Source organism: Gastrolobium bilobum, unplaced genomic scaffold (assembly GCF_033153095.1).
Source record: "Gastrolobium bilobum isolate Gb01-03AN ecotype WA unplaced genomic scaffold, APGP_CSIRO_Gbil_v1 utg7896, whole genome shotgun sequence".
Lineage (NCBI taxonomy): Eukaryota > Viridiplantae > Streptophyta > Magnoliopsida > Fabales > Fabaceae > Gastrolobium > Gastrolobium bilobum.
In genome coordinates, this window is record NW_026895151.1 from 61,619 (window position 1) to 83,867 (window position 22,249).

At 39.4% G+C, this 22,249-nt stretch overlaps 1 protein-coding gene across 1 annotated transcript; it reads right to left on the reverse strand.

The window, feature by feature from the left end:
- Positions 1–17,329: 17,329 nt before the first annotated feature.
- LOC133296027 (uncharacterized) lies at positions 17,330–19,350 on the reverse strand. Its single transcript, XM_061494985.1, has 3 exons — positions 18,219–19,350; positions 17,494–18,144; positions 17,330–17,418 (listed from the first exon to the last, which is right to left on the reverse strand). The coding sequence occupies exons 1-3, from the start codon at positions 19,348–19,350 to the stop codon at positions 17,330–17,332; spliced, it is 1,872 nt and encodes a 623-aa protein (XP_061350969.1).
- Between the last annotated feature and the right edge of the window lie 2,899 nt (positions 19,351–22,249).

A 22,249-nucleotide genomic window follows, 5' to 3' on the forward strand; every position in this document is an offset into this window, starting at 1 on the left:
CCCTGTGTATATGTAAAACCACACTTCAAATAGAAGGAAAAAAAGGATGAGAGAGAGAGTGATCAGACTCATCAGAGCACTTATCGGCAGGAACCGACGGTTGAGTATAACACCTCGCATTTTGAAATATTAATATATTAAATGAGAATTAAAGAGAAGGATTAGTGAAAATCCTGAAAATTAGGCCAAAATACAAAGAAAGGGCAAAGCAGTAATTAGCCAACACGCAACCCTAGGAAGATAAAAAGTTGAGTAGAAGGTCTCAGATGGTAAAAATAACCCTGAAAATGGATTCAGAACGAAAAATGGAGTGGTTAGGCAAGTTTCAGAAAAATCAGTGAATAGTGTTTTTACTATAACACCTCACATTTTTAAGTTTAAATATTAATATGTAAAATGAGAATTAAAGGGAAGAATTAGTGAAAATCCTGAAAAGAAGGTCGAAATACGTAAAACAGTAGATTGACAAATTGTTGTTAACCTTGTTACCAATTAATTTTACTTAGTATAAACTAAAGTATGTAGAGGAAATATAAACTAAATGGTACATTTTTGGTCTCCCAAGTAGGTGATTCATTACTTTGTCCTTAGTGAGATAACAAATCAACAAGTGATGTATTTGGTACCCATGTAGGTGATGAATCCCACGTATCCTTGTTCCATTAGATGATGAGTGGATTAAACAATCAAAGGAATTAAATAAGCATAGAAATCAAGTGGCTTGGCGGTGGAACAAAGGAAAATGAAAAAGGGAAATTAATAATCTATAGAAACCAAAGAAGGTGAGTTGCAAAGTCGATTTCTTGTGTGATGTCTGTTGGCTTTCCTTCCTCAGAAGGTAAGTAAATTAACATCAATAAAAAAATTGGAACCAAGCGGTGGAAAAAAAGAAATTAAAAGAGATGAAGTCCTTGTCTTGATTAAACAACAAAGTCGGTTCCATTGTCTTCCAAACGGTGGAAAAGAAAAGCAAATGGGAAAAGTAAAGCATGAGGTGGAGTCAAGGAAATATTAAACAAGAAAATTCTGATTGCACAAAGCATCCAAGTCGATTCCAAGAAAGTAAGCTCCTTAATTTTAATCAAATCGGTTCCTCCTCCTTACACCAACACATGACCGCCCTTGTTTTCCTTCTGTCTTTTCTTACGGCCAAAGAGAATTCTAAGTGTTTTAAGATATCAAGTCGGTTCTCACTTGGTTGAGAGCATCAAGCAGCTGAATTGTTTAGGAGAGAAGGAGGTAAGTCCTAAGTAGTTCCCAATACATCTTAGTCGATCCTTTCTTTCCCATTCAAAACATATGACCGCCTTGTGTTCTTTCTTCCCTTGTATACAGTCAAGAAAAAAATCTGGTGTGAACAAGTTAATGAAGCAACTTGAATGAGCCTTAGTGTTAGTCGGTTGTCTCTTTGTGTTTTAGATATCAAGCAGCTCAATTTCTACTTCTCAACCGTGCCACCAAGGTGAACTCAAGCCGCTCAATTCTTTCCTTCCAAACCGTAACAACCGAGGGAGTTAAGAGGAGCTTGTGAGTATTTTCTTGTCCCTAAAATGCTTAGTTTCTTTGAGAAAAAGAATCCTTGTGTTCTTGTGGTCATAACCTTGTATTTTCTTCTTCTTGATAAGTGGTAAAAGATGAGTTTCCAAGCATATAACATGTGCACCAAGGGGCTGACTTTGGATGGAGTTTCATTTAAATATGTTATAGCTTGATGGTTGATGAATCTCTTGGATTGAAGTGCAAAAACATGGTTATATTTGAAAGAAAATCATGGACTTTGAACTTGGCCAATTCGGCCAAGAGGAGAAAATTGTGTAAACAGTATGTTAATAAAATTCTAGGTGGAAGTGGATGTTGGTTTCTGTAAGTTAAGATGATGTTTTGACGTTTTTTTCGTATTCTAACAGAATTACCGTGTATTGACGATTCATACATGGTTGTTGTAGGTTGCCGTACGTTGATTTGAACCCCGAACCGTGAGCTCGGTGGATTGCCCTTGGTCCTGGATTAAGTGGGATTGAGGTGAGTAATTGGAACCATGCTTGTAGAATTAGTAACTTGCTTGTGTTCATATGAACAGTAACTAATTGAGAATGTCCTCTGTGTAGGCATTTCTGTTGTATAGCGAGCTCGAGAAATACTACTGTGGAGCTAAGTGAAGAGGCTTATTGAGGTAACCTCTTGGTACTGGGGCTTGATTCCCTTGTGTGTTCCACCATGCCGTTGAGGGTGATGGTAGGAAATGTATATGAGTTATGTAGAATAATGATCATGCATTTAGTGTGTATGTTGGTACATAGGTACCGAGTCTCTGGCCAGTAGACAGTTTTGGCCTTCGGCCGCTTCAGACTTCCACTGGATAGGTCTCCGAGAGGGAGTTCCAGTTGACCTAGGGTCGTGGTATGTGATCCGGATAGGAGCACACTAGGAAGTCTCGGGTGTATGTGGATGGGAGGGGTACCTTGGTTGATGTTCTAGGAACACGCCTTGGATGAGACCCATAGGCTTATATGCCGAGGACGTTGCGTGGTGTTGGTAGCTACCATTCCCGCTTCGTCGTATTTTGTATTCCTATATTCCCCAGTTTCTCTAAATCCCTTGCTTTATCCCGTTTTGAAAAGTGGTAATTTTATATTATTTATATGCATCGAAGTGAGCCATTGGGCAGAGTTTTCTCCAGAACCTCTGGGTTACTGAGATATATTCGTATATCTCACCCCGTCTTGGGGGCTTTCTTTCAGGAGGTAGCAGTGGTGCAAGAGCAGCGGGCAAGAAGCCCGCAGGATGATTAGCTGGAGCATTTGCAGTATTTCGCATTTTGGTGGCCACTGGGCCTAGGCTAGACTTAGGGTATGAACATTCCATATGTATGTAGGATGAGATTCATTGTCATATTTGTTCATGTCATTTTGCCTAAGTCTAGTACATATATCATTTTGAGGTTTTTACATTATGTTGTATTTGAAGACTTTGAGTTGTAAAGTGTAATATGCATATGGAGATTGTAAACTGTACTTGAATACTTGATGTAATATGTAAGCATGTAATATGATGGAAGGGCAATAGGCCTATTTTAGGAACATGATTATGTGTATGTTTAGAAGATGCATGCAGTTGGACTTTGATGATTGAAACGTATTAAGTATAAATCCAAGAAGCAATGTGATATGTATTATATAAGTAAAATAAACTGTGATGGGTTGTAAGTGCCCCAAGGCATTGTTGGTCCTTGTGTGTGCCACCCACCGATTATTAGGTACTATTTGAGGTCATAGATCACTTGTACAAATTTGGAAAACGTTGGAAAAACAAAGGAAACTCTGGCGAAATTTCTAGAAACTGACAGTTTTTAGGCGAACTTTGAGAGAGCATAATTCCCTCTACAGATGCCCGATAGGGACGTTACATATGCCATTTTAAAGCTTGAGATGTCCCCTACATGGTGTTAAAATATTAGCATTTTCTGGGTTGTAAGAAACCCTGTAGAAGACTGTGAACACGGACTGTCCAGAACGCTTCTGTGTAGGGGCTGTTTCTGGCAGTTTTGGGGAATTTTATTCCCGCTTCGTTTCTTAGTAAAATTAAGTATATGATATATCAAATTGAAGCTTGAGGTGTCTAGTTTATGGTATAAAAATTGAGAACATTTGGGTGAGTGTTTTCTCTGCAGTAATTCATTTAGTGAAGGATGTTTGGAGCTGTTTTGGTGTTGGCTGGCAGCTTTGCTCGTCCAACTTCAAACGGCGATATCCAGAGCAAACGAGATCGAAATGACTTGTGTGATGGCTCATTGGGAAGGTATTTAAGTAAGAAAAAAAGATAACTAAAGTTGAAGGTCTGGTTTTGTGCGGTGTGCCCGCAGGAAATTACTGACCGAACCAGGTTCGGATAGGTAGAAAACGTAAAATTGAGAAATTAGCTAAGTGAGTTTATGGGAACCCTTAGTATCTTGTAGTAAGTAAAATAAGATATAAAAATAGTTCAAACAAGTATTCCGCAAGAGTTTACAGTTATGGTCACAACTTTTATTTATTACGCTTTTTACTGTTTTAAAAAAATGCTCGCGTAATAAACGGAAAAAGTTTACTCGCATTTTTATAAATGAATTGCTGTGATTGTAACTGCGCTTAATATCATAATTAATGTTAACAATACCGGTGTACAACGGGCTGTTACATTTACCGGGTAAAATACCGCGGTACGATTGCATCGTAAAACGTGCCTTCATGAATGAGATGAGGGCGGATAGGGCTCGGAACGAGAGGGGTGATTCTCCTCCACATACGGCTACAGAGACTAATACCCGTACACCATCTGTTACACCTCACCAGGAGGGGAGTGGGGCTAGTCATCATTCTGGGGAGGCTATTCGTCATACTACTGATCCTACTTATGTCCTAGAGCCTTCTGTGGATCCTTCTGTGGTTGCTCAGTCTGCTGGAGTTGCTGCGCAAGTATTTGTTGGTACTGACGAGCAGAGGCTCATTTCTTTCAGAAAGCATAAACAACCAACATTTCAGGGGTCAAGGGACCCGAAGGTAGTGACTACTTGGTTGATGGGTATAGAGAAGATATTTCAGGTTATGAGGTGTCAGGATCCCCAGAGATTATTGTATTCTGTTTATATGCTCGAGGGAGATGCCCACGAGTGGTGGTATACTACATCTCAGCCTTTTGTTATTCAGGGGGAAGAAATTACTTGGGCTTTATTTGAAAGATTATTTCATGAAGATTACTTTCCCAGGGATGTTCGGGAAGCTAAACAGGGTGAGTTTGAGAAATTGGTACAGGGTACCATGACTGTTGATGCTTATGTATCAAAGTTTAATGAGCTAGTGAAATTTGCTAATTATGGGGGTGTGCTGCCGACTCCTGAGTTTCTGTCTACTAAGTTTCAGAGAGGTTTGAATAAGAAGATTGCAAAAAGAATGTCTAATACTGCTGTGAGGAATTTTGCAGATCTTGTGACCCAGTGCAAACGGGTTGAAAGTGTTTATAATAGATATCCGAAGTCTGGTTCTTCGAGGACATCTGGTCCTCCAGGTAATAATAACAGGGGTGGCTACCATCAGAATAATAATAGAGGTAGGGGGTTGCAGGTGAGGCAGCCTCCGAGTCAGTTTAAAAGGGGTGGTGGTCAGAGAAGTGGGTTCAATGACAGGAATTCTAATCCCCGCTGTGATAAGTGTAAGAGATTTCATCAGGGGCCTTGTACTGCGGCTCTGAACTCATGCTTTAAATGTGGTAAGGTTGGGCATTATGCCAACAATTGTTACAGTAACACAGGGCAGGCTGCGAATGTAACAGCCCGTTGTACACCGATATTGTTAACATTAATTATGATATTAAGCGCAGTTACAATCACAGCAATTCATTTATAAAAATGCGAATAAACTTTTTCCAATTATTACGCGAGCATTTAAAACTATAAAAAGCGTAATAATAAAAAGTTGTGACCGTAAATGTAAACTCTTGCGGAATACTTATTTAAACTATTTTTATGTCTTACTTTACTTATTATGAGTTACTAAGGGGTACTTAGCCAATTTCTCAACTTTACGTTTTTACCTTTCCGAATATGGTTCACTAATTATTTTTCTGCGAACACACCACTTAAAACCATACTTTCCTCTCAGGTTATATTTTTTTCTTACTTAATTCCCTTTCTAAAAAGCTATCACACGCTTTAATCGGAGCTCGTTTGCTCCGGTTATCGCCGTTTGAAGTTGGATAAGCAAAACAGCCAACCAACCCCAAAACAGCTCAAAACCTCTCTCACTCCACGAATTTCTGCAGAAATTAAACTCATCCAATTGTTCTCAAATTTTTATTCTACAAACTAGACACCTCAACCTTCAATTAGATATATCATACGCTTAATTTAACTGAGAAACGAAGCGGGAATTAATTTCTCAAAAACTGCCAGAAACAGCCCCTGCATAAGGGGGTTCTGGACAGTCTGTGTTCAAAGACTCCTACAGGGCTGTGTGCATCCCATAATTTTCTCATATTTTAACACCATGTAGGGGACATCTCAAGCTTTAAAATGGCATAGGTAACGTCCCTATCAGACTTCTGTGGATGGAGATATGCTCTCCCGAAGTTCGCCTAAATTCTGCCAATTCTACAGAAAATTCGCCAGAGTTTCCTTTGATTTTTCTAAAATCCCCAAATTTACATAAGCTTTTTAGTATCTCAGATGTACCTAATAACCAATGGGTGGCACACACAAGGACCAACAATGCCTTGAGGCACTTACAACCCAACTCAGGATATAGTTATTACACAATTCATAATATATGGCTCACTTTATAAACCTTTAGCTTGTTTCAATCACCCAAGTCTATTTACATGCAACTTTCTCAATATACAATTAATCATGATCCTAAAATAGGCCTAAAGCCCTTTCATCATATTACACATGATTCATGATTACATTAATTCAGGTACCACTTACAACTCCAATGAACACATTACAATTCCTCTTTAAAATAGACAAGATAATACTCCCTAAATAACATGGTGTTCAAGAATAAATTTAGATAAAATATACATTATCAACAAATAATGACCATGCTCCCAATCATATACATTATTCATGATCTAAATACAGCCTAGGCCCAACGGCCATCTAAATGCAAAACATAAAAGTCCTCCAACGACTCATCCTAGGGCTTCTTGCCCGCCGCTCCTGTGCCACTGCTACCTCCTGAAATAATGCCCCCAAGACGGGGTGAGATATACAGATATATCTCAGTAACCCAGAGGTTCTGGAGAAAACTTCGCCCAATGGTTCACTTCGATGCATATAAGTAATATAAAATAACCACTTTCAAAACGGGATATAGCAAAGGATTTAGAGAAACTGGGGAATATCGGGATATAAAATACGACGAAGCGGGATGGTAGCTACCAATACCACGCAACGTCCTCGGCATATATAAGCCTACGAGTATCATCCAAGGTGTGTTCCAAGAACCACAACCAAGGTACCCCTTCCATCCATATACACCCGAGACATTCTTAGTGTGCTCCTACCCGGATGACACACCACGATCCTAGGTCAACTGGAACTCCCTCTCGGAGACCTATCCAGTGGAAGTCCGCACTGCCCGAAGGTTACACTGTCTACTGGCCAGAGACTCGGTACATAAGTACCGTCATAAATGCTACATGCATGCTAATGATGTTCTACACTACTCATATACACTTCCTACCATTACCCTCAACGGGTATGGTGGAACAGAAAAGGGGAACAAGCCCCAGTACCAAGAGGTTACCTCAAATGTCTTTCACTTAGCTCCACAACAGCTTAGGTTCCATGTTTGTTACTCAACAGAACGCCTACACATAGGACGTTCCCAATTACTCGAAGTTCACAAAACACATGCTAATTCACAACTATACATGCATTGATCCAATGACTTACCTCAATCCACTTGGTCCAGAACCAAAGGCAATCCACCGATTCACAGTTCGGGATTCAAGTCGACGTACGGCAACCTACATAACCATGTACAGCGTCAGCACACGGCAATTCCATCAAAACGCGAAAAATGTCAAAATCCTACACCTACACTAGGTGGTTAGGCCAAACAAGGCATAAATCCAAATTTATTTTTCTAAATTTTCTTTGTCATTTTATTATACATCCTTAGGTTGCCAAAAGGCCATAACAAGTGCCGTTTTTCACTTTACGTCTTTTAAACAATGTCTTGCCTAATATTTTACTCTAGGATCCTTTTTGGCATTTAACACCCTCAATTATTTTTCTTTGATCCTTCAACCTTCAAACCTCCACACAACCCATCTAATTTTACCATTTTTCACATGATACATCATCCAAGCAATGGCAACCTATGAAGCACCGACACTTCAAAAACCTTGACGTGTCGTGTCCGACACTTCCCGACACTCTCCGACACTCCCCGACACTCCAACACGCGTTATAGAAATTCAAAAAACAGTTCAAAGGTTGCGTTGCGTTGAGTTTTTAGTTCCAACTATTAGATTCGTTGGATTATGATTAGCATTTTATTGAGTTTAATATAAATATTTGTGATATCTTATGTTTCTTTGCAAAATTAATGAATATTATAAGTTTAGTTTCATTTTTTGTTAAATTATTGAATATTAAATATAATATACACTACATAAATTAAAATATTATTTAATATTAAAATGTGTCCTAACGTGTCGAAATCTAAAACTTTTTAGAATTAACGTGTCGGAGTGTCGTGTCGTATCGTGTCACGTGTCCCGTGTCGGTATCGGTGCTACGTAGATAGCAACAACATCAAATTCCTAAAATTCTCTAAATGGCTGAATTGCAACACAAGCCATCCCCAAGGATTCTCGCTCAATTTAACCACTCCACACCTCATACAATCCCATTATATCAACATGTAATCATACAACAACTCACCAATACAATCCTAACACATTTTCAAAATTCAAAGTCATGACAACCTCAAAATTTTCTAAGTTACAAAATCATATTTTTCACCAATAAATTTCATTGCATTTCTAGCTCTAACACATCATTCTAAGACATTATCATCTAATACATATTTTCCATTTGAGATCTCTAACATTACAAATCAACAAAACAAGGTCTAGGGTTCATAAATTCAAATTCATGAATCAACCATCAAAAGGTGAAGAAACTTACTCACAATTACGTCACAAGGCTCCTCCTAGCACTCCACAAGCAATGGCTCAAGAAATCAACCCCAAAATCACAAAATTCCCAAAACTTTTGTGGCTGTATATTCCATTTTTCTAACAATAGAGAGGGTTTTGAGGGAAACTAATTGGTGGAACGGGTTCGGGTGGTGATTTCCATCGAATTTCAAGACAAGAATCGTCCGATTCGGTTAATAATTGATGAAGTTATGGAGAAATCAAACAAAATGAAAATGGAGGGGGATGGGGGCTGTCACGTTTCAGCAAAGGGAGAAAGGGAGAGAGAAGACAATGAATAGTGAAATGCTTATGTGTCTTAAGTGATTTAAGTGGGGTGGGTCCCACCGCCACCTCACGCGATTTCAAACTAATTCAAATTTTCCTCCGGTTCCACTAAACGTCCATAAATTGACCACCTATTTAGAAACTGTAACACCCCGTATATACTCGAAATATTAACATTACATTGTATTAAGCGGTGCTTAATAAAAAATTGCGGAATATTCTTTTTCTTTTCAATTATGACGTCATTATCAATTACCAACTTGATTACTTAATCAATTTCATAAAATAACGCATGTATATAAATTGCAATAAGACATCTACTGAAATACCTCAATATAGAAATAAAGTGTGTATCTAAATCACGGCATTACATCTAGTAATCCGGACAATATCCTGATACATTAATACAACTCCAAAAGACTCAAGACATAATCAAGACATAACAATACTATGTGTCATGGACAATCCCCATGCTCACCAAATAAACATAGTAAACAACAAGTCTCAACATAAAACTCCAAAAACATAAACTGAAGCTATAAGCATAAAAGCAGCATGCAAATCCAGCATCCAACATGGCAGCATAATATAACAGCAATCTAACTCAACTCCGACCTCCTGCCGCCTGAGGTCTCAACATTACCTGACCCTGAAATAAGCATTCCCCAAACGTGGGGTGAGTAGGGCCGGCAAAATGGGCTGAGCCCGCCGGGCTGGCCCGCCCCGCCTGCCAAATGGGGCGGGCTGGGTTGAGTCTTTCAACCCACCAACCCGCCAAACCCGCCCCGCCAAACCCGCCAGCCCATATGGGTCAGCCCGCCACGGGGCGGGCTAGCCCGCCAAGTCATTTTTTTTTTTTTTTTAGGTTACCCAATTGTTATGTAGCTCCGTATCTTAGATTTCTCTGCTTGCAAGTGGCTTTTTTGAATTATTGTGGACTGCTCATACAACACTTTGTTACTTGTTTTGTTATTCTATTTTATCCTGATATGATTTTATTTTTTTATTATTATTTTTGGATTGAAAGATGCATATTTATATGCAGATTATTAAACACTGATCTTCTTGGTTTCATAAGCACATTAGGATTTTATACAGATTTTTGTATGCTTTTATGCAGATTTTTTTATGTGATTTTATGCAGAATTTAATTTTTTGTATTTTATTTTTATATATTTTTTATTTTAGGCGGGCTGGCCCGTAGCCCGCCAGCCCACTCATAAAACGGGCCGGGTTACTCAATTCAACCCATTTTATCAAAACGGGCCGGGGCGGGCCAGCCCATTTTGGGCGGGCTAGTGGCGGGCTGGGGCGGGCTGGCCCCTATTGCCAGCCCTAAGGGTGAGATCTCTAAACAAGAAATCTCAGTAAGACAAGGGGTCCTCAAGGATCTTCCACCCCAAGCTCACTTACATGTGCAATATAAGTTCTAAAAGCATTTATATCATTATCAGTTCCAAAATTATGTAGTGCAACAGATATCTATGGCATGTGTGTAATCACTATCTACTGGCCAGAGAAATGTAGGAATACGTCTATTCCCTACATGTAGTACAAGGAACACCGCTTGCACTTCACCCACAGCCTCACCCTCTTGTATGTTCTACATACTCAGGCTTACCGTATAGGTGGAACACCTCCATGCATATCAACAAGGCACTAACATACAATAGCTCAACAGCATTTCCAAAACATCAAAAGCATGTAACACAACATGCATATACCATACCCCCATGGGACATGGTGGAACCACAACATGGCTAAACCGAGGACACGAAAGCTTACCTCTAAGCTAGCTATCCAATGCCACAAGCTCAAAGTCCAATCACAGCAGATCACAATCTGATATGGACCAAATATAAATAAATAAACATGTACCACATGAATACAAATTAAAGACAACGCCTTTTCATTATGTTTTATGTCTTAAAGCTTCTAACAAAGCCACAAGCCCTTAATCACATGATTCTGACTTAGTCCAATAAATACAGAAGTTCAACTTCATCAAACTAGGGTCCACAAACCCCCAATAGCCTACTGTACACACAGCACAGCTACTGTTCCACGAAATCCCAGAATATCTGGATATTCCTCGGGACCATATCCGGATATGCAATATGCGGATATCTCACTGTCCATATCCGGATATGCAATATCCAGATATCCAGATATGGAGATTCACATATCCGGATATCCAATATCCAGATATCCCAAAACCCCATATCCGGATATCACATATCCGGATATCCAATATCCGGATATTCCACGGGCAGATATCCGGATATTTCACGACAGAATGCAGTTTCTGCATTTCGTGAAGATATCCTTCAAGGTTGGGTTTTTACCGATTTTAAACACTTAAACATGCATTTCTAGGTGTGTTCAACATTACCCAACAACAAGTTATCATCTTTTAGTCATTAGATGCATCAAGGTACCATTTTTAAGCATTTAAACTCAAGTTAAAGGGTGGTACAACATACCAAGGCTCAAAACTCAGAATGGAGATGCTCTTGGAGCTCAACTCAGCCCCTCAAGTCTGACTCAAGGATGATGCACGAAAATTTATCACAAGATGACTCTTTTACTCAACAAGAAGGCACCTTGGAGCATCAAAATGCCAACAAAAGGTCACACCCCTCAAGAACAGAAAACACAGCTCCCTCACACCTCTCACAGCAGTTGGACTCTCACCAAAAACGCTCTCCTTTCACTCAACAATGATGCTCTCAAGTGTTTACAAGAAGAAAAGAGAAGGATCAATGCCAATGGTCCCAACTTGGCTCAAGAGAAGGTGAAGGAGACCAATGGAACAGTGCTCAAGCAGCTGGTCAGCCTCTCTCACGAAGGAAAATCAGGTATCTAGGGCAATGTGCCCTTAGTAAGTGTATAAATAGCCAACTCACATTTAATCACGCAATATTAGCTTTAATTGCTACGCTTAGCATTTTAATCCCAAACTTTGGATTCTGAAACTACACATTTTTCCAAGTATTATCATATTTTTATTATATTTTTCTGAGCACCTTTCTGATACGCGCTTTTCAGAGCCAGTACCGATTTCTAACACCAGTTCTCATTATTTGGACTTGAAGCTCGTTTTACAAGTCCTACATATTATTCTAGTAATTATCATGCACTTACATTAATTTTCCGGGATACTTTTTTGGTACGCATTTATACCGACTAGCAGAACCGGTATCTGCACTTTTCTTCCGAAAAGCGACTTTTGACGTTATTCGGCAAGTGTACCGATCGCGCAAGTAATATAGTAATACGAAAGGTCGAACCCACAAGGAGTGTATCTAATATCAGAAAAAAAAAAATCTATCCTTTTAAAATGAAAAGATTCAAGACGTTTTGACATGAATGTCAGGATTTGTGTAGAAATTGAATTGCAATTTAAAAAGTATTTTTGATTTTCTATTAATTGGAATTAACACAGGAAAAAGGTTTAGAGAGTATGAGAGAAAACGCTGTAGTTAGAGAACACTCACCGATGATCCCCTCCTTTTACTCCGGATTGATTTCAAATACCAATATATATAAATATAATCAGACAATTTATCAGATAAAATATCAATAGTCAACCCTCAATTCCTTGATGAATTAACCCTTTAATCTCATATGGAGCCTTAATTCCTTGAGGTGCTCTATATAAAATTAAGCATAGAGATCGATAAATTAAACGTCTGCAATACAAAATACGTCTATCCCTAGAACGCATTCATACCATCGTTCTACCCCCTTTCTAGATTGAAAGCCGCAGATTCCTCTTGTTGGCCCTAATCCCCAAATTACCATTAACTACTAGATTGATCAATTCTAATAAAAATGATATCAATATGATAAGAAACGAAATATAGAAGATATATATAAAAGTATAAAAACTCAATCCATCGTTTCAGGGGTTCACAAGGGCTTGTGACCCTAAGCACAACAAAGGAGTTTAGCTAGCCATAGACATGGTAGCTATACAAGAATCCAACATAAAACAGAAATTAGATCCAAAAAGATGAAGATGAATGAATTCTCTCTGAAAAACTCTCCAAAACCTAGCCTCCACCCGTGTGTATATGTCAAACACCAAAGGAGCATAACTTTTATCTCACTTCTTCCACTTTTCCAAAAATACCCTCATAAATTCGCAACTTTCGTACTTCCTGCGCTCCATCGCGTGGGATCCTGCGCTGTATCGCGTGGGCACTCTGGTCAATGTATGATAGCCTGATCTGAAAATTCTGGGTTGGCCACGCGGTACCACGCGATGGTCCACGTGATATAGCGTGGCTTCTCTGGAAAATGGCCCATGACACGATCAGTTTTCCTCTTTTTTGGATTTTTTTGTATTTTCTTGCTAAAACCTATATAAAAATAAATAAAAAGTGAGAAATAAAACTGAGATAATAAAAATCAAAATATAAAATAACTATGTGTAAAAACAACTACAAATAGACTTAAAATTTAATATTTTTGTCTTAGAAAACCATATATGCCAGAGGCACATCAAATTATTCCCAGATTTAAACGTTGATGTCCCCAGCAATAGACAAGATCAGACCATAGGAAGACCAACAAAAGCAACAATCCAGCAATAATATCACACAAGCAATCATAGACCACTATACTAAGCATGCCTGAATCAATGTACTGAACTCTCAACAATACCCTCATTCTCATGAAAATTATCAGAGATCTAACTTGAATACCCCTCACAGATATAATATAACACTCATCACTCACGTGTCTAGGGGAATAACAAGCACTCAATTCCACCACAGCAATAGCACAACCAAAGCTTGATCATATTCTCAAAATTCCCAAAGATAAGGAACTATAACACATGCATAATTTGATCAGAAGGACTTGCAAAGGATATAACTTGGCCAGGCTCAGGGTTAGGAATTTATGGACAGTAGCTAACATATAAGTTGAGATTGAAACACACAGATATACATACTTTTGAAGCACACTCATATCTCAACAAAATTTAGCTCCACTAGCTCTCACAGAATTTCGAGAACCAATTCCTTTATTTACCACCTTTCATTGCTATGAACAATTTTTCTTCACTTTACTTTTTATTTTTTTATTTTTATTTTTAAAGTATAAACTTTACATTGGAGGGTTGCCTCCCAGCTAGCGCTTGTTTAACGTCCCGAGCCTGACGGTTACCTCTTTAAGGCTGAAGGGATGTTAGGCGCAAAGCCACTGCGTGCTTTACCACAGGTCCTCCACGTAAGAGCTTCAGCCTCGAGCCATTGACCTTGAAAGGTCTGTCTTCATCCATGGGAGATATTTTAACAGTGCCATAGGGAAACACCTCTTTAACCACAAAAGGACCTGTCCACCTGGATTTCAACTTTCCTGGAAACAGCTTCAGGCGAGAGTTATACAACAACACTTTCTGACCAGGCTCAAATTCCTTGTGTACAATTCTGCTATCATGGTATTTCTTTGTCTTTTCCTTGTATATCCTGGCACTTTCAAAAGCAGAATTCCTAAACTCATTAAGCTCTAATAATTGAAATTTTCTCCTCTCAGGAGCTACTGTAAAATCAAAGTTCAGGAATTTGATAGCCCAAAAGGCTCTATGTTCAAGCTCCACAGGTAAGTGACAAGCCTTCCCATACACCAGCTGATAAGGGGACATCCCTATAGGAGTTTTATATGCAGTTCGATAAGCCCATAGTGCATCATCTAATCTTTTTGACCAATCTTTCAGAGAAATGCTAACAATCTTTTCAAGAATGCGCTTCAATTCCCTGTTGGAAACCTCGACTTGACCACTAGTCTGCAGATGGTAAGGTGTAGCAACCTTATGCCTGACACCATACTTGGCCAACAAATTCTCAAACTTCTTGTTGCAAAAATGGGAGCCTCCATCACTTATGATTGCTCTTGGCACACCAAACCTAGTAAAAATGTTCTTCCACAAAAAATTCACAACCACTTTGGCATCATTAGTAGGAAGAGCCACTGCCTCAACCCATTTAGAAACATAATCAACAGCTACCAAAATGTACTGGTTGGAATAGGAAGATATAAATGGGCCCATAAAATCAACTCCCCACAAATCAAATAACTCCACCTCCATAATACTGTTTAGAGGCATCTCATCTCTACGGAATATGTTACCCGTTTTCTGGCATTTTTCACACTTTTCAACATATTCTCTTGCATCTTTGAAAAGTGTAGGCCAATAGTAACCACTTTGTAATACTTTTTGGGCAGTTCTATTACCACCAAAATGGCCACCATATTCAGAATTATGACAATGCCACAAAATTTCTGTAATTTCCATCTCAGATACACACCTTCTCAAGATACCATCAGAACATTGGAAATAAAGAAAGGGATCATCCCATACATACCTCCTCGCATCATACAGAAACTTTTTCACCTGTTGCTTTATGAGACTAGGAGGTATTTTCTTGATCACTTTAAAATTGACAACATCAGCAAACCAAGGCTCTACATGCATAGCAAAAATCGGTTTTTCAAATAACTCTAAAGAAATAGCAAGAACCTGTTCATCGGGGAAAGAATCATTGATTTCTATAGCAGGATCATCTTGCAGGTTCTTCTCCTGAATTCTGGACAGGTGGTCAACAACTTTATTCTCCATTCCAGACTTATCTTTTATTTCCAAATCAAATTCTTGGAATAACAGCATCCACCTTAACAATCATGGCTTGGCATCCTGTTTGGACATCAAATATTTTATAGCCGCATGATCAGTGAAAATAATAGTCTTGGCACCAAGGAGATATGGTCTAAATTTATCCAGAGCATACACCACAACAAGCATCTCCTTTTCAGTTGTTGCATAATTCACTTGAGCTTCGTTCAAAACTTTACTGGCATAGTAGATAACATGCAGAAATTTATTTTTCCTCTGCCCAAGAACTGCACCAATGGCAAAATCACTAGCGTCACACATTAACTCAAAAGGCATACTCCAATCAGGAGATATTAAAACAGGAGCAGTGGTGAGCTTTTCTTTTAGCAAATTAAATGCTTTGAGACAAGCATCATCAAAAACAAACTCATTCTCTTTCATCATAAGCTAACTTAGTGGCTTAGCACTTTTAGAGAAGTCCTTAATGAATCTTCTATAAAAGCCAGCATGGCCAAGGAAACTTCTCACTCCATTAACGTTAACTGGAGAAGGGAGTTTTTCAATGAGCATCAATTTTGCTTTGTCCACTTCTATACCATCCCTTGAAATTTTATGTCCAAGCACAATGCCCTCTTGGACTATAAAGTGACATTTCTCCCAGTTGAGAACCAGATTTGTCTCTTGGCATCTTTGTAGCACCTTAGACAAATTGTCTAAACAAACATCAAAACGAGAGCCAAAGACAGAAAAGTCATCCATGAAAACTTCCAAATACTTTTCCACCATATCAGAAAAAATAGACAGCATGCACCTCTGAAAAGTAGCAGGTGCATTGCATAACCCAAACGGAATCCTCCTATAGGCAAAAACGCCAAAGGGACAAGTGAACGCTGTCTTTTCCTGATCTTCAGGGGCTACTGCAGTCTGATTATAGCCACTGTACCCATCTAAGAAACAATAATAAGAGTGACCTGCTAACCTTTCCAGCATTTGATCCACAAAAGGAAGAGGAAAGTGGTCCTTCCTTGTTGCAGCATTAAGCCTTCTATAATCAACGCACATCCTCCAACCAGTAATTGTCCTGGTGGGGATCAGCTCATTCTTATCATTTTTCACCACAGTGATACCTCTTTTCTTAGGTACAGTTTGTACAGGGCTTACCCATGCAGTATCGGATATAGAATAAATCATGCCTGCATCAAGGAGTTTAACAACTTCTTTTCTCACCACCTCCTTCATCACGGGATTTAATCTCCTTTGAGGCTGCCTTACCGGTTTGATATCATTCTCCATCAGAATCTTATGTGTGCAGAAGGAAGGACTTATACCCTTTAGATCAGTAATGGACCATCCCAAGGTAGTTTTGTGCTCTAGAAGAACTTGTTTCAACTTTTTCTCATCATCAGAAGATAACCCCTTATTAACAATTACAGGATATGTCTCATTATCTCCCAGAAACATGTACTTCAGATTAATAGGCAACTCTTTTATATCAACTTTAGGAGCACCTATTTCTTTATCAGACTCCTTATGTTCAAGAAACTCATTAGCAACATAAGTATCCTCCTCAAAAGGGATATGATCTCGCTCATGCAAATCATCATTCAATTCTTGCAAAGGAGTTTTCTCTTCATGTACCACCTCCTCTAAGACATCAATTTTGAAACAATCACCATCTTCATAGGGTCTTTTCATAGAATCAAAGACATTGACAGTAATTGTATCGTCATTCATTCTTCACACAAGTTTCCCTTGCTCCACATCAATCATAGCACGAGCTGTGGCTAAGAAAGGCCTACCCAAAAGAAGGGGCATTTCATTTTCAACTTCCATATCAAGCACAACAAAATCAGCAGGGAAAATGAACTTGTCAACTTTCACAAGAACATCTTCGATAATACCACTGGGCTTCCTTAGGGATCTATCAGCAAGCTGAAGAGAAACCAAAGTAGGCTTCAATTCAGTAATCCCTAAGGCTTTACAGACAGATAAAGGCATCAAATTAATGCTTGCCCCCAAATCACATAAGGCCCTGCCAATCTTTGTTTCACCAATTTCAATTTCAATGTTGAAGCTTCCAGGATCACGAAGCTTAGGAGGGAACTTTCTAGTAATGATGGCACTGCACTCTTCAGTAAGTGCAACTGTCTGACATTCTTGCAGCTTGTGCTTTCTAGAGAGAAGGTCCTTCATAAACTTTGCATAATTTGGCATACTAGCCAATGCTTCAGCAAATGGAATGTTCACATGCAACTTCTTAAAAATGTCAAGAAACCTGTCATAGCTTTTTGCTTTCAACTCTGGCTTCAACCTTCCAGGGTAAGGTGCCATTTTCATAAGATATTCCTCACTAAGCTCAAACTTTTCTTTTGAAACATCAGGTTGGTCTTTCTGTTTACCAGCAACAACAGGCTTCACTACTTTTGGAGAACTCTCAGCTTCTTTTTCAGATTTCTCTACCTCTTCAACTTTCTCATCCTCCTCCACCTCAATGATAGGCTCTGGGGGAGATGCCACCACTTTACCACTTCTGGTGGTGATAGCTATACAACCTTCCTTAGGATTCGTGATAGTATTGCCAGGAAATGTACTGGTGCTCTGTCAGACAATTGTTGGGCAAGCTGACCAATCTGATTTTCCAGGTTCTTAATTGAAGCTTTGGTATTCCTGGCATCAGCTCTACTCTCCTCAATGAAAGCATTGGTACTTTGTGCCAAAGATCCAACTAACCGCTCCAAATCAGAAGGCTCTCTTTGTGGAATAGGCGGTGGCTTCAAATAATTATCAGATTTCATATCTAAACCAGTGCCTTGATAATTCCTTCTTTGGTAATTTTGCTGGTTAGGACGTTGATCATACCAAACACCATTTACTTGCAGTTGTTGAGAAGAATATGAAGACATCAGTGTTGGACAAGCATTAGTATCATGATTCTCATGGCAATATTCACATTCAACATTAACAGCATTGGCTTGAACTTTAGAAAGCTGCATCCTCTCAAATTTGGTATTCAAATTAGTCATCTGCTGAGACAATAATTTTTGCTCAGCCAAGACTGCATCATGATCTCTTAATGGCACCACTCCTCTTTTTCCCAGCATTGAGGTTGTCTCATTCTCATTCTTAGCCAATTTGTCAATCAGCTGATATGACTCAGATGCTAGTTTGTCTCCCAAAGAACCTCCTGCTGCAGTATTCACAACTAATTTGGTTTCAAGCAGACACCCATTGAAGAAAATCCGCACCTGATCGCCTTGAGATAGGTTATAATGAGGAACCTTTCTCATGAGAGCCTTAAATCTATTCCAAGAAGCACAGATGGTCTCTCCCAGATGTTGTTTAAATGATGTGATATCATTTACCATGTTATTGTATTTTTCCATGGGAAAGAATTCTGCAAAGAATTTCTCAGACAAATTTTCCCACGTAAGGATGCTTTCAGCAGGTTGTCTTTCCATCCAATCAAGAGCTTTTCCCTTAACAGCAAAAGGAAAAAGTCTCAACCGTATGGCATCATCTGAAACATGTGGAGGCTTTGTGGAATCACAGATTCTTAAAAATCTATCAACAAATTTATGCGGATCTTCATCATCCTCTCCTCCATATTTTTCTCTTTCAGCCAGCTGAATAATATTGGACTTGAGCTCCCATTGATTGTTCCCAAGGTCAGGTGGAACAATGCCAGCATTTGGCCTGTTAAAAACAGGTGTGAGGATAGTATTCATGCGTGGATCTGCATTCTGATTAGGAGCAGCCATCTCTGGTATCTCAAATGGTACGGCTGTATTGTCAATTGATGAAGTACCGGTTGCCTGTGCTCTCTCTCTCTCCCTCTGAGCAATTCGTGCACTTCTCCTTAGAAAAACGCTGCCTTGCATACAACTCAGAAAAAGAATTAGTAGCACAGTAACAAAAACAAAAATAAAAAATAAAAATCAAAATATTCACAATTTTCAATTTTAAAAATCAAGATTAATTGATATTAAAATGCAGCTCCCCGGCAACGGCGCCAAAAACTTGACGTTATTCGGCAAGTGTACCGATCGCGCAAGTAATATAGTAATACGAAAGGTCGAACCCACAAGGAGTGTATCTAATATCAGAAAAAAAAAATCTATCCTTTTAAAATGAAAAGATTCAAGACGTTTTGACACGAATGTCAGGATTTGTGTAGAAATTGAATTGCAATTTAAAAAGTATTTTTGATTTTCTATTAATTGGAATTAACACAGGAAAAAGGTTTAGAGAGTATGAGAGAAAACGCTGTAGTTAGAGAACACTCACCGATGATCTCCGCCTTTTACTCCGGATTGATTTCAAATACCAATATATATAAATATAATCAGACAATTTATCAGATAAAATATCAATAGTCAACCCCCAATTCCTTGATGAATTAACCCTTTAATCTCATATGGAGCCCTAATTCCTTGAGGTGCTCTACATAAAATTAAGCATAGAGATCGATAAATTAAACGTATGCAATACAAAATACGTCTATCCCTAGAACGCATTCATACCATCGTTCTACCCCCTTTCTAGATTGAAAGCCGCAGATTCCTCTTGTTGGCCCTAATCCCCAAATTACCATTAACTACTAGATTGATCAATTCTAATAAAAATGATATCAATACGATCAGAGTAGAAACAAAATATATAAGATATATATAAAAGTATAAAAACTCAATCCATCGTATCAGGGGTTCACAAGGGCTTGTGACCCTAACCACAACAAAGGAGTTTAGCTAGCCATATACATGGTAGCTATACAAGAATCCAACATAAAACAGAAATTAGATCCAAAAAGATGAAGATGAATGAATTCTCTCTGAAAAACTCTCCAAAACCTAGCCTCCACCTGTGTGTATATGTCAAACACCAAAGGAGCATAACTTTTATCTCATTTCTTCCACTTTTCCAAAAATACCCTCATAAATTCGCAACTTTCGTACTTCCCGCGCTCCATCGCGTGGGATCCTGCGCTGTATCGCGTGGGCACTCTGGTCAATGTATGATAGCCTGATCTGAAAATTCTGGGTTGGCCACGCGGTACCACGCGATGGTCCACGCGATATAGCGTGGCTTCTCTGGAAAATGGCCCATGACACGATCAGTTTTCCTCTTTTTTGGATTTTTTTGTATTTTCTTGCTAAAACCTATATAAAAATAAATAAAAAGTGAGAAATAAAACTGAGATAATAAAAATCAAAATATAATGTGTAAAAACAACTACAAATAGACTTAAAATCTAATATTTTTGTCTTGGAAAACCATATATGCCAGAGGCACATCAACTTTCAGCATTCTAACCCACTTATTATAATTATTAAGCCACATAAATAATTATTAGGGTCAATTATGGAATCATTTCCTATTTTCACATAATTAATTAATTAAATACCTTAATTAACGGTGCGGGTTCTTACATTCACCCCACCTTTTTAGGATTTTGACCTCAAAATCAGAAACATACCTGGTTGAAACTCGGGGTACTGCCGGAGAAGCTCGTCCTCACGCTCTCAAGTACACTCCTCAGGAGTTCTTCCGGTCCACTGCACCTTGACCATTGGAATGATCTTGCTCCTCAGCTGCTTCTCGCCACGATCGAGAATTCTGAGTGGTCCGACGGGAGTCTTCAGGTTCTCCCGAACCTCCACATCATCCGGTTGCACCACGTGCGAAGGATCTGCTATGTCTTCCGAAGCTGAGACACGTGAAACACGTCGTGGATGTTAGCCAGGTTCGGAGGCAAGGCAAGCCGGTAGGCAACAGGTCCTACTCTACCAAGGATCTGGTATGGCCCAATATATCGCGGGCTCAGCTTCCTCACTCCGAGTGCCCGACCAACACCGGTGACAGGTGAAAGTCTCACAAACACGTGCTCACCCTCACTGAACTCCAGCGGACGATGCTTGACATCATAGTAGCTCTTCTGGCGATTCTGCGCCTGCTTCAACTTTTCACGGATCATCTGGATCCGCAAGGTGGTATCTTGGACAAAGTCCAAGCCAAAAAGCTCCTTGTCCCCAACCTCAGACCAACAAGTAGGAGTCTGACACCTCCTACCATACAGTGCTTCGTAGGGCGCCATGCCCAGGCTAGCATGAAAGCTGTTGTTGTAAGAAAACTCAACCAACGGAAGGTACCTATCCCATGCCGAGCCCTGCTCCAACGTGCAAGCTCGCAACATGTCCTCCAAGGTCTGGATGGTCCTCTCAGTCTATCCATCAGTCTGAGGGTGATAGGCGGTACTCAATCTCAACTGCGTACCAAAAGCCTCCTGCAGCGCCTCCCAGATCCGAGATGTGAACTTCGGGTCCCTATCACTGATGATACTCTCGGGCACCCCGTGAAGCCTCACAATCTCGCGAACATAAAGCTTGGCCAACTGCTCTATAGTGAAGCTCATCTTCACTGGAAGAAAATGGGCAGACTTCGTCAGTCTGTCCACAATGACCCAAATAGAGTCACAACCCTCCTGAGTCTTCGGCAATCCCACCACGAAGTCCATGGAAATACCTTCTCACTTCCACTGTGATACTTCAAGAGGTTGAAGTTCACCAGATGGTCTCTGATGCTCAATCTTCACCTTCTGGCAAACCAAACACTTGGACACAAAGATAGCCACATCTTTCTTCATGCCCGGCCACCAGAAGT